This window comes from Eurosta solidaginis, chromosome 5 (genome assembly GCF_040869045.1).
Source record: "Eurosta solidaginis isolate ZX-2024a chromosome 5, ASM4086904v1, whole genome shotgun sequence".
NCBI classification, from domain to species: Eukaryota; Metazoa; Arthropoda; class Insecta; order Diptera; family Tephritidae; genus Eurosta; species Eurosta solidaginis.
This window is the reverse complement of record NC_090323.1, coordinates 203,658,517-203,678,044: the sequence shown is the minus strand read 5'-3', so window position 1 is coordinate 203,678,044 and position 19,528 is coordinate 203,658,517. Positions and strand designations below refer to the sequence as shown.

The following is a 19,528-nucleotide window of genomic DNA, read 5'->3' as shown; positions in this document are numbered from 1 at the left end:
TGTTTTGCAATATATAGAAACCTACTTGTAGATTAAGAAACAACTTGACTTAGGGTTCCACTTCGCTAGGTTCAAGAGATATACGCACAGCTAGACTAGTTATCGAAAAACCGATAAACCCGTTTAGCACCTTAACCGTTAACTGTAGAAGCTTGAGTGAAGTTGAGAATCAATCTACAAGTATGTAGCCATATAATGCAACAAACAATATTTGAAATTTGGCTTGGTTCAAGAGATGTACACAATAATCGATGTAGTCGTCAGTAGTTGTCGATAAATCGAATGCCTCATGCAACGGTTAAACCGTTAATGATAGGACTTTGGATCAAATTCTGGATTAATCTACAAATAGGTGCCTATATAATGCAAAAAAACAGGTTTAGAAAACATTGCTTGGTTGAAAAAATAGAGGACAATTAAGGTGATGGGTCATTTTTGTACACATAATTCTCATTTTTGCTTGCAGGGTTAATGATGGAACTTTATATCAAATTGGGGTATAATTTATAAGTAGGTGGATATATAATGCTAAATAGTAGTTTAGAAAATCTTGCTTGGTACAAGCGATCTAGGGCAATTTTAGTTCGGGTCACTTGTATATCGATACATTTCAATTTTCGTCTTGAAGGGTTATTGATGGAAATCTTATTAAATTGTGAATTATTCTACAAGTGAATACATACATATGCCAAAAAAAAAACTTTTTTCAACTTGGTTCAAAGGATATCGACAGTAGTTATCGATAAACCGATTAACCCACGTAGCCCCTTAACCGTTAATAATTTCACAAATACATCTTTATTGGGTCGCAGGACATATGAGAATAACAGCGAACGAAAAAGCGGGAGAGCTAGCTAAAAAGGACGCATCTCTCGAAGCTTTTACCGTATACTTCAAATAAGATTGGGACGTACTAATAGCGAGCGAGAGCTACACGTGATCCACCAAACAGGAAAGGCGTCGAAACTGCGAAATGTCGAAGATCATGTGCAGGTCTTACAACCTTAGACTAACAAAGTTGCTTTTGGCATTTAAACGAGGGGACTGTAGATGACATGATGATTATTGCGACTAGCCACTGCCTTCTGCCGTAACATGCTTTTAAAATAGGCATGTGATAGCAGATGTAGGAAGTGCGATTCGGAGGAGGAAATGGACATTTTGTTCTCTTGCCCTGCGCTCGCCAGGCTAAGACACAGCTATCATATCTAGAAGCAGCATAGGTCCTAAAAAGTTTGCAATATTTACCAAGAGGATGGAGTTATTTTATAACATAGATACTGGTTTCTGGTTGAGTTTGATCGTTGAAAAATTTCGGGTAACAATATGGACTCATTCGGTCTATGTGTCTATATTGTTTATTCGTCTCGGTGCTAGAAATACGTGGGTGCAGTACGCAAACTCAATTTTGGACCACCATGTTTAAACTACATAGAACTTCCGGAGACGATGTTAATCCAAACTAACAATAATTCTACACGCTCTTAGTTTATTTTGTTGATAACCCCAAACAATGAAACTGTTTAGTTGCAAATTTTTATTTATAAATTATGGCTTCATACACTCTGGCAAAAGAACGTGTGCCTGTTTATGTACTTATGTATTAGCGATCTTGTCTACAATCGCTCATTCGGTTAATCGACCATATTTTTCGAATGAAAGACGATGCTGCCGGTAAGAAAGCATTTTTATCGGAACCCGCCTAGTGAGGCAGGGGAAGAGGGCGGCCCACACACCGCTGGAAGGAGTTACCAATTGGCCCCAGTTAGCAGACCGAAGAAGCGACTGTTAAGCGGCCATAACCGTTAAACCGCCAATTAAGCTACTAAGTAAGGCTTAGCGAAAAGAAGCCGGTAGCAAGACGGCAACTCTACCATAACAATAACCTATCGATAAAAAGGCGATAATAAAACAAGTAAAGGTGTCTAAGTTCGGGTATAACCGAACAAAATATACCCAGCGTGAGCTTCAATTGCACATTTCATTTCAGATAAATTACTTTTCTACATAACACGTGACACCGCCCGTTTAAAAAAAATTTCTCCTCATTTCCTCTTACAATAAAACTTGATAAGTGAAATATCATTGATTCAAAACTATTTTTTGCTAAGTTATAGCTTATTATTCTATATTCTAATATTTTCTACTATAGGGAAAATTTGTGTACCCAATTTCATTACGATCCGTTAATTTTTCTTCGAGTTATGGCTTCCGAAACATAGAAAATAGCTTAGTCATAAAAGGGGCGGTGCCACACCCATTTTCAAAATTTTTAGTGTTCGAATTTAATGTAATAATTCAATTTGAAATGTAAAATTCTATTGATACAAAGCTCTTTTTGGCTACGATATAGCTTATTATTTTCGTCTACGACCCTTTTAAAAATCTTTTATATAAAAGTGGGCGTGGTCTTTAACCGATCTCGTCCATTTTTCCTAGAAATATTCCCTGCTATAGGGAAAATTGGTGTACCCTCTTTCATTACGATCCGTTAATTTTTCTTCGAGTTATGGCTCCCGAAACATAGAAAATTGCTTAGACATAAAAGGGTCGGTGCCACGCCCATTTTTTTTAATTTGAAGTTTTTCCCATTTATTGTTATAAATCCATTTGAGAAATGAAATACCATTGATATAAAGCTCTTTCTTTGCAAATATATAGCTTATTTTATTCGTCCACGAGCCCTTTTAAAACTTTTATATAAAAGTGGGCGTGGTCCTTAACCGATTTCGTTAATTTTTCTTCAAAGCATTTCTTATAGTAAAAGTAACTTCTCTGCCGAATTTTGTTACGAATGATTATTTGTAAAATTGATGTTATCACAAGTGGGCGGTGCCACGCCCATTTAAAAATTTTTTTTTTTAAATTTTTAGTAGGAGTCTCAATATTAGTCCACACGTCAAATTTCAACATTCTAAGTGTATTATTTACTAAATAAGCAGGTTTTTTGTGTCTTCCAAAATGTTATATATATAAAAAGTGGGCGCGGTTATCATCCAAAATAGCTCATTTTCAATACCGATCTATTCTGGGTTCAGATAAGTTCGTGTACCAAATTTGGGGAAGATATCTCAATATTTACTCAAATTATCGTGTTAAAGGAGAGACGGACGGACGGACGGACATGGCTCAATAAAATTTTTTGTAGGCACTGATGATTTTGATATATGGAAGTCTATATATATCTCGATTCCTTTATACCGTACTACCAACCGTTATCCAATCAAAGTTAATATACTCTATGTGCAAAGCACGCTGTGTATAATAATAGCTCGTGGGTATCGGTTGTTACCGATAAGAGGTCGATGGAGCTTTTATCAAAAAGCCCAAAATTATTGGATTCTCGTGAAATTACCTCCATTGTAGGTTAACTTCAACCCTTGGGAGAGCTCTAGTTAACATTATTTTTCTAGGCATGCAACTGTATATGTACTGTTCGTACTTCACGAGTACTTGGTACTCACGCTTTTTTTTTATCTATTAAGTGATGGTTTCGCTTTGCGTTAAGATCACATTACTTGCAAATAGGTGGAGAAAAACCTTGGAATCCATTGCTATTTACGCATCAGTAATCGGTGAGTTTTTGCATTCAGCATGATGAAAGGACCAGGTACGGATTTAGAACAAAGACAAATCAAAAGTATTCACTTCAAAAACATTGAAAGCACTTTAACCCTTGAATGTAGAGCAAGACTTAGGCTTATCAGGAAGCTAACCTCCAACCACTTGATGTGTGTATGTATATGTGTATGTGTATGCTTGTGATTATCAAAGTACGTATATTTACGCTGCTTTATGCAAATGCGTATGGCATAGTGTTGGCAAAACATCGATAGTCTATCGATATTATCGCTGGTTTCTGAACTTTCGATCCATCGATAGTTCGTTAAAACAATCGTTAAAACTATCGATTATTTCGAACTTTACGTGAATAGAAAACCTACCAAATTTCTACAGATTAGCATCTCTTGAGCGAATTCGCCGTCTCATTATTTTATGTGTTATTTGAACTAACGTCAAAGCTCTTCAGCTCAGAAAATTATAAATGCGAAAAATTAATAGGCAGAAGTCCAGTGGGTGACAATTTTTTAAGAAAGTTGAAAACTCTAAGTTCGTACAATGCGAGCTTTGTTGCAGTAAATATAAATATTGTGGAAATACCACAAACATGTTTGACCTTATTAAAAGAAAGCATAACTACAAACTAAAGCGTTTACTTCATGAGCCATCAACTGAAGGAAACAATTCTCTGGATATCCTGTCTGATTCTGAACCAGATGTACCAAAAAGAAGAGTGCAATCAAAGATTTCTTAAATCGGGATGCTATTGCTACGTTAAGTTGTTGATTGCACTCTATTATTAAAGGATTAGATGTAAAAAATCTTATTTCTAGGCATACATGTTAAATACCAAATTAGAATTAGCAATTGATGCAATTGGTTTATATTCTCTAATTCATAAAACAATTAGAAATAGTTCAACTAATTCCTTATATTTATTTACATCATTATTCGTTCACTTCAATAATTCTTTGAAAAAAATTTATCTTTATCAAAATAATTGATTCTAATTCGAGCTAATTGAATATCGAATTGCATTAGCAGAAGTCAATTAGATTTCTAATTGTAAAGGTAAACCAATTTTTTTGCTAATGGCAACTAATTGCAATTAGATTTACAATTGGAATAAAAATTTCAATTATCTAATGGGAATTAGTTGAACTAATTCTAATTATTTAATGAATTAGAGAATTTCGCAAATGAAGGTTAATTAGCAATCATTGGCATTATCTAATCATTACTTAACATCTATGTTTCTAGGTAATAGACTCGATAATGGAGGAGTTTAAAATTAAAAACAAAGTGGTAGCGATTGTAACGGATGACGCCACTACAATGGTAAAGGTTGCAGATATAATTAAATTCGTCACTTGCCATGTTTTGCGCATTCAATTAACTTAGTGGTGCAGGACAGTTTTAAAGCACATATTTTGAAAACATTTTAAAAAAGTGTAAAAGTTTGGTAACATATTTTCGTTCAAGTACGTTAGCTTCCGACAAATTATGTCAAATACAGAGACTCAACAATAAGAAGAGCTGAAACTAATCCAACAAGTATGTACTAGATGGAACAGTTCATATTATATGATGAAATGCATTTCCAAAATAAAAACGGAACTATCAGCAGCTCTTGCGGATTGTGAAAAAAACCCCACCTGCTCTCACTGCCGAAGAGTATGGTGAAATAGATGAAATTTTAAAAAAGGCTCGCAACTTTTGAAGTAGTAACAAAAGAGATATCAGGTAGCAGCTACCCAACTTCATTCTTAGTAATACCTATTCTTCGTGGAATCACGCTGCAATCGAAAGAATTGGAAAAAGAAATTAATACTGACTGTGCAAAAGACGTATTGAAGCTTATCATGGAATCTGTTCAAAAACGTCTTCACCCTTATTATTCAAGAACTGCTTTGATACTAGGAACGATTCTCGATGCAAGGTTTAAGAAAAAGGGATTCAAAACGCAAACCGACGCAGACAAAGCTGTAAATATATTACAAAGCAAGCCCACTACCTAATTATAAACATTGCAATACACCAGTAAAAAATATAACAGCTGTATGTTCTAAAAGTTTAACAGTTGAATCGTTACTTTTTTTGCCATCAGCAGACACACCCGTGGTATCTTCTCCTCTGAGCGATGCAATAATAGACATAAGGCAATATATAGAGAAACCAGTCATTGATAAAGACCAATGTCCTCTCTTATATTGGGCGTATTCTTCTAATGGTTTGAAGAAACTTACTGACAAGCATTTATGCATTCCCACAACATCAGTGCCATCTGAGCGCATATTTTCGAAAGCCGGCCACATACATAGTGAAAAAAGACACAGACTGAAAGATACCAATTTGAATAAAATTTTATTTTTAAAGCAAAATATCAAATATTTTGATTGAAGCCATATCCGCCATATTCACAATCAATAATGCAAGACTGCTCTAGAATATGTGATTATATCTAAAATATTTTGGCAGTAGGCACATTAAATCATTTTACTGTGAAACATAACTTTTCATCTGTGTATACTTAATGGAGTTTTTGTCATTAATTTGTTTGTTACATTCAAAAAGGATTCGATTTAAATAAACATTCGTGTTATAATAATTCTTCGATATTTCATTATCAAGTTTTCTGAATGTTTTATTTGTACTAATAACTATCGATACTATCAAAACAGTCGATTGTTTTCTCACCAAGAATCGATTTAATCGATAGAACTAAACTATCGATGTTTTGCCAACACTAGTATGGCATGTATATGTAGTGGTGTGTAATTGGGTATGATCTATATATTGGCGCCAATAAATAAATTGTTCTAAAAACTCAGTCAAGCAATTTCATTCAAGGCTATCAATTTATTTTTTAATCTTTACGTTCCTAAATTTGTATTCACTTCAATGTATGTGCATATGTTATGTTTATATGTAGTATGTGTGTATGTATGTATGTACGTTTGTATGTGTTGTAAATTAAAATATCTTCATTTGCGTACTGTATATGTGCATTTGTATTGGTGTTGATTGATGCACAATGTTGAAACCCAGATTGATTATATCAACTCAATCTTCAACTGAATGAATATTAATTAAAATGTGTGGAATTGTTATACAAATCTATTTGAAAAATCAAAAATAAATAAATAGAGTTTTACTAAATTAAAAAAATAAAAATTAATTGAAAAGTGGGCAAATAGGATTTAGGTCAGTGGGATGACACAACCAAATATAAATATTTATTATAAACGACTGTTAGTATAAAATAAACTGATAACCATATATGGGTATTTTATGTCTGTATTGCCCTTGAGGAACTGGTACAGTAATCTGTCACCAGATCAAAGAGGATAAATACAATAAGAGCCGTCACTCGTTATTTTGTGGCGAGTATGTCGCTGGAAATTGAAAAAAATGATGCCGAATGTTTCCTGAGAGGACATTTTTAATTGTCTCGCATTTATCCATGCCGTGTAGGCCCCTTGTGCAACTGTGATTTTTGGTAAGAGAATTAAATAAATTAATTAAATACAGTCGAAAAATAAACACAAATACCCCACGAAAATGTATAGAAGACATATATAAACAGCTCGCCCAAAAAAAAAGTAGCGACTACTTCTCAGTATACATCGAGTAAATGCCAAAAATATAACTAGTGACGGCTCTTATTGTATTTATCCTCTTTGACCAGATACGAAAGCTGATACGAAATAAGTTCTGTACAGTGTTTGTGCAGCGGAACAAACATTTTTATTTAATGTATCTACCATAAGGTTATGTTGCTTTTTATGTGCCTAAATTCAGTACAAAACTGCGGGCTGATTCTCGTTGAGCCAGGGACTTGAAACTTGGAAAATATGTAGCTTCGAACACTGCGATAATCCATTTTAAAAGAGGGAACTCATATGACGTACAGATCGATGTATTTAGAAATTGGACAGTGTTGGGATTGTGTTCTTTCAACTCCAGATAAATTTACAGAAAGAAGGACGCCACCATTTAGCGTGTCATTCTTCTAATGTATGTGGATGTAACTTATCTCTGAATACCAATGTCAAGCACCAAGACATATCAAGTGTTCCTCCATCTGTTTCCACCAACCACTAAGTGGAAGTATCCCTTTCCTCTGGTGCGAAATTTGGGCGACCATAAGAATATTTATTATCATTACTGCCCTCACCGGAAGAATACCCTAAAGTCTTTTTACGACGGCGTCCATCAACCGCTCCCAGCGGCTTATGGGTTAACAATGAAACAAGCGTTGAACTGAAAAGCTTGATGCTAATGCTACAGCGCACACATTTATTTGAAATTTATAAAATTACTTAGAAATAATCCAAATTTATTTATTTTCCAGAAATCTTGCTCATATATAAACCGTTTGTCGGGGCGTATGAGTAACCTACTGACTTAAAGCCTCGATATGTATGTACATATATGATAATGGTTGTTGTTGTTGTTTCAGCGAGCGGAAAAAGCAGTAGTAGCCAAAGAAAATTAAGACGAAATTGTACCCGGAATATCAAATATCAAAGTAAATATATTTATTTAAACAAAGTTATTTAACTTAAAAAGCGTGCCAGCCGATTTCTTTGGCCGAAAGTCACATCTGCAAACCCAGTTATTATTATTAATAGGTCTCGACGCACTAATATCTTTATTCAGATCTTTTAGCGCATTAGTGTGTGTGGAAGCTTTCATTGTATTAAGATACCTCTTCAGGAATTTATCACGTGGGGATTAATGGTGACGACACCTAGGTGAGAGAGTCCCTGTTTTGCCAGAGCGACTCATTAGCGGAGATTTTTAGCCGGGGTTTCATCCTCCAGCTCACAAAAGCGACAGATTATTGTATTGGGTACATTTGGGCGGCCACCGTGGTGTGATGGTAGCGTGCTCCGCCTACCACACCGGATTCCCTGGGTTCAAACCCCGGGCAAAGTAACATCAAACATTTTAGAAATAAAGTTTTCAATTAGAAGACAATTTTTCTAAGCGGGGTCGCCCCTCGGCAGTGTTTGGCAAGCGCTCCGAGTGTATTTCTGCCATGAAAAGCTCTCAGTGAAAACTCTTCTGCCTTGCAGATGCCGTTCGGAGTCGGCATAAAATCATGTAGGTTCCGTCCGGTCAATTTGTAGGGAAAATCAAGAGGAGCACGACGCAAATTGGAAGAGAAGCTCAGCCTTAGATCTCTTCGGAGGTTATCGCGCCTTACATTTATTTTTTATTTTTTAGGTGATATCATAGACTACAATGTTTCGTTATTTATTGTTATTGGCTTCTTATTGATATCTTATCAGCTTCATGTAGTTGGGTAACAGATGTGCCATCGATTTTATAGTGAAATTCTATCGATATCCATTTCATAATCAACGGATAGAAATCCATGACTTTTTGATAGCAAATATATAAATTTTTGATAACGAAATCAATACTTTAGCCATAACACTCCCATAACAAATCTATAAGTTTCCTAAAGCAAATTTTTATACCTTTTACAATATATCGATAGCTTTTCGGTAAGTAATCGATACATTTTCGATTATATCCTGAAAATATATTGGCAAAAATTCGATAACAAATCGATAACATATTGATAATTTTTCAATGATAAGTCCAAAAATGTTCTATAACAAAATTAATTTGATTTCATTTAAAGTTATTTTATTTTGTTTTAATTTATTATATTTTTTTTTAATTCATTTCAATTTTGTTTGTCAATTTAATTTAATTTAATCTTTTTTAATTTAATTTTATTTCATTTTATTTTTTTTTATTTTATTTTATTTTATTTTATTTAATTTAATTTAATTTTATTCTATTTTTTATACTCAGCGTGCTTTGCACACAGAGAAAAAAAATTTGTTTGAGCCATGTCCGTCCGTCCGTCCGTCCGTCTTCACCAAATTTGGTACACTAGCTTATCTGGGCCCCGAATAGATTGGTATTGAAAATGAGCGAAATCGTATGATAACCACGCCCACTTTTTATATATATAACATTTTGGAAAACACAAAAAACCTGATTATTTAGTAAATAATACACCTAGAATATGGAAATTTGACGTTTGGACTGATATTGAGTCTCTTGATAAAATTTTAAAACAAAATTTAAAATGGGCGTGGCTCCGCTCACTTGTGATAAAATCAATTTTACAAATATTATTAATCCTAAATCAAAAATCGTTAAACCTGTCGTAACACAATTCGGCAGAGTGGTTGCCTTTACTATAAGGAATGCTTTGAAGAAAAATTAACGAAATCGGTTAAGGACCGCGCCCACTTTTATATAAAAGATTTTTAAAAGGATCGTGGACGAAAATAATAAGCTATATCTTAACGAAAAAGAGCTTTATATCAACAGAATTTTACTTTCTAAATTGAATTATAACATTAAATTGGAAAACACTAACATTTTTGAAAATGGGTTAGGCACCGCCCATTTTATGACTAAGCAATTTTCTATGTTTCGGGAGCCATAACTCGAAGAAGAATTAACATATCGTAATGAAATTGTGTACACACATTTTCCTTATAGTAGAAAATATTTCTAGTAAAAATGGACGGGATCGGTTTTTATTTTTTTTTTTATTTTATCGGTTAAAGACCACGGCAACTTAGATATAACACCAGTTTAAAAGGGCGGTAGACTAGAATAAGAAGTTATAACTTAAAAAAAATAGTTTTGAATCAATGATATTTCACTTATCAAGTTTTATTGTAAGAGGAAATGGGGAGACATCTTTTTTTAAACGGGCGGTGCCACGTGTTATGTAGAAAAGTAATTTATATGAAATGAAATGTACAATTGAAGCTCGCGCTGAGTATATAATGTTCGGTTACACCCGAACTTAGACACCTTTAATTGTTTTATTTTATTTTTGTTCCTTTAACTTTATTTAATATAATTTTATTTTGTTTTATATATTATTTTATTTTATTTTATTTTACGTTATTTTATTTTATTAATTTTTAATTTTATTTTGTTTTATAATTTATTTAATAATTTGGGAAAAATTTAAACAACGTGACATCAGGACGGACAAGGCGACAGCTGTTTCGATTATACCTTGTAAATCCCTTGAAAGCCTTTTCTCCCGGGAGTGGGAGTCGAACCCGCACTCCTACGATAGTTGAAATGGTTACAAACGCATTCAGCTACGTCATGCCTTAGTTGTTGTAAAGTTGTTCCCAATTGCCTTCTTTTTGCATATTTTTATCGTTTACATATTGCATACTTCGTATGCAATTATGTGTTAAATATATGCTTGGTACGGCGGTTTTCAAAGAAACTTTGGTATTGTTGTTGTTTTTGTTCTATTTATAGAACTACAACGAATTAACCAATTTTGTCTGTTTGTATGATTTAATCGGGGATTGCCCGTATTGCTTTTTTTTAAATGTATGAAAACATTATTTTGTTTTATTTTATTTTGTTTTGTTAATATGTTATTTTCTTTTTCTTTCACTTTATTTTATTTTATTTATAAATTTTTTATTTTGTTTTATTTTGTTTTGGTTTGTTTATTTATTATTTTATGTATTTATTATTTTATTTTATTGGTTTGTTTCTTTAAATTTTATTTTATTTCATTATATTTACTTTATTTTTTTCTTTGGTTGCACTTTACTAATTCATGTAAATCTAGCCAAATTATGTACAAAAACAACCAACAAATTTCAACGTTAGCCTGAATATCTAGCCACGTGCTTTTTCCTTGTAAACACTTTTTGTATCAGTAAAAAAATCACGCATTTCCTCATCTTTGCTCTGGCTCTTTATTTCCAACAAACCAGCGGTGTATGCTTTTGCTCGAGCACTTGCATGCACAAGAATGTATATGCTATAATTTATAAGTAGGTGTCATGTTTGCCTGAGTTGCTGTGTGATTTCACTCATATTGACTCTACCACGTACCTTGCTCCTACATTATGCTACATTCTCTAGTACTCCAGAGAGTTTATACACGAATATTACATACACGACCTCATTTAGATTCTGCATACATCGCCATATAGCATATCTCTAACAAGGGCTACACTGACACTTACATCTTATGGTTACACTCAGGACTCCTCCATAACGTAAGAAAAGATGACATATGACAACGTTACTGCAAACATTCGAGCATTTATAAAAAAAAAACAGTAATCAATATATATTGTATGTAAGTATGTAATTGAAATGACTTAAGAGAAAAGTGCACTCGCAAATAAAGCAAAATTCATGCCGGCATATGTTTATCACTTTTAAGCTTAAATATTACTTTTCCCGTCTATATATCGACGGATGTAAGTCCATATTCATGTATACAAACAACACTGCCATATTTTCTCATCTTTCCAATAGACATTCAACCCAGGCCATGCATAATGCTTATTTATCTAGTATGCATGTGTGTATATTTGCTAAGTTATCGCAACGATCTTACTCTGATCAATCGATCGCAAACGCCTTTAATGGATCAAGAAATATGGAGAATATGGAGACATTACTCCAGCATTCGAACTAAATAGTAGGCTGAAAATAAACGTCAAGTGGAAAGAAAAATCTGCATTGAAATGCACTTGCAATTTAAGAAATATAAATGAGCTAACATTAGGGTGACCAAATTTTGTTTCTTATGCGTAAATGTCTTTGCTCAAGGCATGGGGGAATCCAGAATGTAAGAGTCACCGTAAGCGTAGTTTTACTTCTTATATGGGGGTATACATAATGCAAGTGATATGTGTATCAAGGAGTAAGTAAAACGACAAAGGTGAAGAAGTAAATGTGTAAAAGAAGAAATAGAAGAGGAGAAAGTAAAAGACACGAACTCCTGCGGCCTCAAGGTAAGGAAAGAAAAGGAAAAAAGAAAAGGAGTAAAGAAAATACTAAGGCCGAAGACGGAACCGACACTGAAAGGCGTGTTATTAATTTGTATATGTGTATGTATGTGTACGTAAGTCTATACATTCTCAAAATAGGTCAAAAGCCTATGACAACTTGACTCATTGATGTTGTAGAGTTAAAATCAAACTCCCAGACCACTTGACGCAATATGTTGCGATACAAACACATACACACATACACACATATATGCACTTAATAATTAAAAGTCATTCCAAGTATGGTTTAACTAAATGAAGAGACATTGAAATATTAAATATGAGATGAAAGCGTTGATGTAGTTTTCGCCCGGAGACAATCAAATTAGATGACATATGGATGTTTGGATGAATGTATTATCTTATGTTATGTATGCTCCAATCTAAAGAACGATGAGCTGTGTTTCAAAGCTGAACTGGAACAGCTTAAAATAAATTGATCGATTGGCGCGATCAGCAATGTTGATAGGGTGTTTGAGAATTTTTTTTTTATTTTTGTCGGCAACAACAGCAATACCTACATATCAATTATTGTACATACACACACACACATACAGACAGGGCAGCCATATGCTTGATTATGCTCTTGGGAGCAGGCAACCGGCGCCAATACAATATGAATACATGAAATTTGTCATAGTCCTACATAAATACGCAATGCGAATCCATTAACATATACATACATATATGTACAGTGTATTTATATGTACAATACCCAATTAATAATAGCGTAAGTAGTTATATGCATATGGAGGGTGGAGCCGTGTGTAGAAGTACAAGAAAATGGGGAAAGCTTCTGACCGCCATTCACCTGGGAATGGCCAGAGCGATTCTTTTGCATGCGGTTCAAGCAGCTCACTACTGCCGGTCGCTTGCGGTCAAGTATCCTCTGGGTAGCCGCTAAACATCCGTTTAGCGGTGAGCTAATGTGAGAAGCGCTTCGTACTGCCGCCGAGAAAAAAATTGGTTACCGGTACGATGAAGAATGCCGCGTTGCAACCGAAAGAAAAGACGCTGCCTACAGGGCTACGTTAAAAGCGAGCGCAACAAGAGGAGTGTGTAAACGCCATCGTGAGTTGAAAAGGGAAGCGATACGCCTTTTCAGGAAGAAAAAAGCAGAAGCAGAAAAGCGTGAGTGCGAGAAGCTTGAGCTGCTAGCCACCAGGAATAACGCCCGAAAATTTTACCAAAAAATACAGCGACAGACGGCGCCCGACGATTGGAATCTAAGTGTTCTTTGCCCAGTCCACAAGAAGGGGGATACTGCAAAATGCACCAACTATCGTGGAATCAGCCTTCTTAATATCGCATATAAGGTTCTTCAAAGTGTATTGTGCGAAAGATTGAAGCCCACCGTGAACCGGCTGATTGTACCTTATCAGTGCGGCTTTAGACTTGGTAAATCTACCATCGACCAGATTTTCACAATGCGCCAAATCTTGGAAAAAACCGGTGAAAAGAAAATCGGCACACATCACATCTTCGTCGACTTTAAAGCCGCCTTCGAATTTGGTTTACCCGCAAAATTTATACGGCTGTGCAAATTGACGTTGAGCAACACCATCAGCTCAGTCAGAATTGGGAAGGACCTCTCGGAGCCGTTCGCAACTAAACGAGGTTTCAGACAGGGTGACCCCCTATCATGCGACTTCTTTAATTTGATGCTGGAGAAAATTATACTAGCTGCAGAACTTAGCCGCACTGGAACAATATTCTATAAAAGCGTGCAATTACTGGCATATACTGATGATGTTGATATCATCGGCCTAAACACCCGCGCTGTTAGTTCTGCTTACTCCAAACTGGAAAAAGAAGCAGTAAAGATGGGTTTGATGGTGAATGAGGACAAAACGAAGTACCTGCTGTCATCGAGCAATGAGTCAGCGCATACGCGCCCTGGCAACCACGCTACTGTTGGCAGCCATAATTTCGAAATAGTAAAAGACTTCGTTTATTTGGGAACCAGCATCAACCCTAGCAACAACATCAGCACTGAAATCCAGCGAAAAATCAATCTTGCCAATAAATGCTACTTTGGACTAGGTAGGCAATTGAAAAGTAAAGTCCTCTCTCTCACTTGCAGAGCGGCTAGCTATTTTTTTTAGCTCAGAGTTTAAAAAGTGTGTCAGAAATGTATGAATTTAACCTCTCATGTCAGGTTAAATTTGAGTTAAAAAGTTAATTTTATTAAGTGGGACCTACAGTATAAAAAATGCTTCGAAAAATATCCATCTGCCATCCCCATATATATATAAACTAACACGAAATCTCCGCAACAGTATCCACACTATGCGAAGAAATTGTTAAAATTGAAAATGTTTTCTACTGAAACTCTTCTCATATCTGTTTTGAAATCTATTTTAGTATCACCAACGTTGGGCGCCCCTTTGATCTCGCACGAATTGAACCAGCTTACAAAAAAAAATAAAACGAGTTGGAGCAACTTAGAGCAAGCCTTTCATGAAAAATTGTCTGGGAAAAAAATTCGAAACAGCTAAAATAGGAACTTTTTTTGAATTCGTAAACATACATTTTTTTTTAACCCATTTTCAAAGAAGAGAAAAAATTGTTCTAAATCGAACGAAACAAGTCAAAAATCAGGAACATCCGTTGATGAAAGTCTGCTAAGAACGTTTTTCGTAAGCCTTGAACCATGGTCTTTTATTGCGAATATATATTTCAAATCCACAGTCTGGACCTCGTGTGTGCTCATTTCTAGCATGAAAGCTTGATTTATTCAGATTTTTGGTTTTCAATTCAAAAACCCTACGTTCTTTATTTGAGCGAGGAAAACTCATAAATATTTTGAATAATAAAAAATCATTATTATTAAAAAACAATAAAAAAATCATATGTTTGATGTATTTCCTAGATTGAGAAATTGAATATATAAATATTAACCTCATTTGTATTTAAAAGATTTCATAAAGTGGTTGAGAATTACCTGTATAAGAACGAAAAAATTAAGTGAGCGAAAAATTTTTGTACCAATTTTGTTTTTATAAGAACGGATTGTGATAATTCATGAACAAGTGTTCCGTTTCTATGCACGTCGCGCTGAAAAAATAAAATAAAATATAAAAAGAAAGAAGTTTTAAAAAATTTCAAAGTTTGAGGAGGTTTGAACCCATCTCAACATCATAGCCCAGGGGCAGATCAACGAGTGGGGTTTTCGGGTACGCACAGTTCAATTCCAGAATTAAAAAAAATTGTTAAGAAAATTATATCGGTTATTTTAATTCATGTTTCCAAATTTTTGGAAGTATGAGTTTAAAACAATTTAAATTGTGTTTCAAAAGCCATTTATTTCATACTTAATGGTTTTAAATGCTCGAGGCTTTTGGAAAAATTCTTTCAGGATTTTGTCTTCAGTCAAATCAATCCGGTATGGAACTCATAGAAGCTAGACCGTTGAGACGCTCTTGTCCCATCGTATTTCTGAAATAATTCTTGATTCTTCTTAAGGTTGAAAATGAAAGTTCAGGAGTTGTTGTAATTACTGGTAATACTGCCCCAAAGCTCGCAATAACGTATTTTCAGTTTTGAATGCGTTCACATATATTACCTAAAAAAAGCAAAAATTACACGGTCCTGAAAATTTTGATTCTTTGCCTCCACATTTTGACTTCAGAGACGAAATCACTCTCGGAACAATCTAATAATTCTTTTTAAAAGTTGTTGAGTTCTGTGCATTTACCTTCATCGAATTCTTTTTGAGAAATAACTGGCCAAAACTTTGCAAAATTGATAGAAAATTATGAGAAACGTAATTCTATAGTAATCCTCAACTCTTTGAGTTTTTTGATTTCAATGTCGTACTTGGAAAATTTACGCTTCAACAATCATCTCAAAGATAAAATGAAAGCACGAGCCAGTGTATTACTGTTTTTCTAGCTCTTGATTTTCCAACTGCACCCCTGGCCTTTGTTAAAACGTAAAATTTAGGAGAATTGTGAATAAAGGATATCCTCGAAATTAAAAAAAAAAAAAATCATACCCGCCCTTCCCAGAATCCTGGATCCGCCACTGTCATAGCCGCTAGGCCACTAACATGCGAATTGTACCGAGTTGTTTAACGAACGGGTGGTATGCAATCAAGAATCATTGTTCGTTTTTAAGGACCAAAAAGTAAGAACACGAAAGTTGAAATTGAGTCGGGTGGTACTTGATTTTAGAATGACAGACTTTGTCCTGCCCGAAAATAAGTTTACCTACATTTAATAAGAGAGTATTCCTTCCCCTCTTTACGCCCTTTACATCCCCACTTCCATTTCTATGAAACCTATATACTAAATATTAAGTACTTGCTTCAAATAATGGCAGAGATAAAGCGAATCAAAATGTTTCTTGGTAATTCTATACGAAATCACGACACTCTTAATACACGTCCAAAAATATGCAGAGAGGTATCAAAAGATTCGTTTTGGATCCAGGATCGCGAATCCGAAAGTGGAGGTCAATCACTTTGGGTCTTTCAAGAGATATTTGTAAAAGAAATTGAAAATTTTTATGTGGTTGTTGTAATTTTGATGATTTCATCGTACCCACAAAAAAAAATTGTGTACATAGGTGTTTTGCGCGGATATAGTTAGGGTCTCGAAACCGGTGTTGGACCCACCTAGGGTAATTTTTTAAAAGCGCGCCGAAAAAATACTATGGACCCCGCCCCCGGTTTCGGAGCACGCCGGGGTCATTTTTCGGGGTTCCGTTAACATCTTTTGAAAGAGATTATTGTTGTCAATACTCGCCTTTTGACACCTCTCTCGATATTTTTGGGCGCGTATTAGCAATGTCATGCTGTCGTATAGAATTACCTTTTTCTTAATTTAGGGCGTGGTACTGCCCATTTTTCTAAAAAATTTTTTGAATCCTAACCATTCTCAAATCCTTTTGAGCACATACAACAATTTAATTGTATCCAACATTGCTGATGGGAGCTGACCACGTGATGAAATTATGATTGATATTTTCCTTTTCCGCATCTCTTTATATATATGTAGAAAATTTTTTGGTGGGTATCCCTACAGTTTACTAATTTGAGTGCGTGCCTTTGCGTATTGAAATTGATGTAAATCTATAAAGTTTTCTTGATTGTTGTTTAAATTTTTTTACCATTTTTAATTGGTTGTTGTTGTTATTACTACACAGAGCCATTGACAATTTTATTAGTGCATTTACTTTACTCGTACTTTCAATTGGAGCTCTTCAATTGTGTGGCCATCGGTTCGCATTGCTGTTATTCGCAATTCAGCGGTTGTCGTGATCGGAAGCCCTTAAATCGGAATTACTCCTCGAAAAGGAAAATGTAATAAATACATAAGTAAACATTTTTATTATTTGATACATGTGAATAATGTAAAGGATGCTCACTTGATAGTGTTGATGAAAAAACAAAATAAAATAAAATAAAATAAAATAGTAATGCATATACTAAAAAAAATATTTTTGTTGAATGTGTAAATTTTAAAAGCAAGTTTTTCTAAAAAAATCATAAAACGAAAATATACTGATCATATATAATTATATCACGCATCCATATATCCTTAATTAGTGAAAGTGCATTAAACAAAATAAATATAAAATTTGATTATATTTTTAAAAATTTTATGATTATCCACTGATTTGCACAAAAGCAATATACATTTTTTTAAAAATATCTATTTTAGCTTATTGATCTCTGCATGATTCCTATGTGAAGTGAATACAAAAAATTTTAGAAATTTGCAACTGTGTGCGTGAGTAAAGGATAATTATGTTGCCCGTTCGTTGGGCTTTCGTCGGCATCGCGCTGTTGATTGCAGCTACAAACGGAGCAACTATAGTAAGTGTGGAAAAAATCCTAAAAATTCTGAAAAGTATGAAGTGAACAACAACAAGTAAGGAAGGCTAAGTTCGTGTGTAACCGAACATTAGATACTCAGCTGAGAGCTTAATTGCGTTGGTTTCGCAGGGTTTCGTAGATCATTTATAAGTGTTTTTTAATTATCACATGCGTTTAGAAAATAACGACCAAATTGTAGACCAAGGGTGACGTTTTTCTTCATCCTTTGTCAAATAAGGGAAAATCGCCATGAGGAAAATTAACCTAGGGTAACCCTGGAATGTGTTTGTATGACATGGTTTTCTAATGACAGGTATTAAAGAGTATTTTAAAAGCGAGTGGGCATCAGTTCTATTGTTGCACGCCTTTTCGAGATATCGCCATAAAGGAGGACCAGGCGTGACTCTAGAATGTGTTTGTACGATATTGGTATCAAATGAAAGGTGTTAGTGAGTATTTTAAAAGGGAGTGGCCCTTAGTTGTATATGTGAACGCGTTTTCGAGATTTCGCCAAAATATATAATATGGTCATACACATTTTACAGTTTTTTCTAAAGTTATATTTTGCGTCAAAAAACCAATCCAATCACCATTTTTCATCTCTTTTTTTGCATTTGGTATAGAATTATGGTATTTTTTGCATTTTTCGAAATTGAAAGTGGGCGTGGTCATCATAGTCAGATTTCGCCCATTTTTAATACCAAGATAAAGTGAGTTCGGATAAGTACGTGAACTGAGTTTAGTAAAGATATATCGATTTTTGCACAAGTTATCGTGTTAACGGCCGAGCGGAAGGACAGACTGTCGACTGTGTATAAAAACTGGGAGTGGCTTCAACCGATTTCGCCCATTTTCACAGAAAACAGTTATCGTCATAGCAGCTATGCCCTTACCAAATTCCAAAAGGTTTGGTAAATTTTTTTCGACTTATGGCATTTAAGTATTCTAGACAAATTAAATGAAAAAGGGCGGAGCCACGTCCATTTTGAAATTTTCTTTCACTTTTGTATTTTGTTGCACCATATCATTACTGGAGTTGAATGTTGACATAATTTACTTATATACTGTAAATATATTAAATTTTTTGTTAAAATTTGACTTTAAAATTTTTTTTTAAAGTGGGTGTGTTTATCATCCGATTTTGTTAATTTTTATTTAGAACACATATAGTAATAGGAGTAACTTTACTGCCAAATTTCATCATAATATCTTCAACGACTGCCAAATTACCGCTTGCAACTTTTAAATTACATTCTTTTAAAAGTGGGTGGTGCCACGCCTA

At 34.4% G+C, this 19,528-nt stretch overlaps 1 protein-coding gene across 3 annotated transcripts in view; it reads left to right on the top strand.

Annotated features, from left to right (window-relative positions):
• Positions 1-17,591: 17,591 nt before the first annotated feature.
• Positions 17,592-19,528, top strand: part of prc (pericardin) — a 32,151-nt gene continuing 30,214 nt past the window's right edge. For 2 of the 3 annotated variants that reach the window (XM_067787576.1, XM_067787573.1), the window contains exons 1-2: positions 17,592-17,730; positions 18,092-18,246. In XM_067787576.1, coding sequence (XP_067643677.1) covers positions 18,178-18,246 — 69 coding nt within the window. In that variant the 5' untranslated portion in view covers positions 17,592-17,730; positions 18,092-18,177. Of the gene's footprint in view, positions 17,746-18,091; positions 18,247-19,528 lie in introns of all 3 variants that reach the window. The other variant, XM_067787575.1, reaches the window with a different exon arrangement.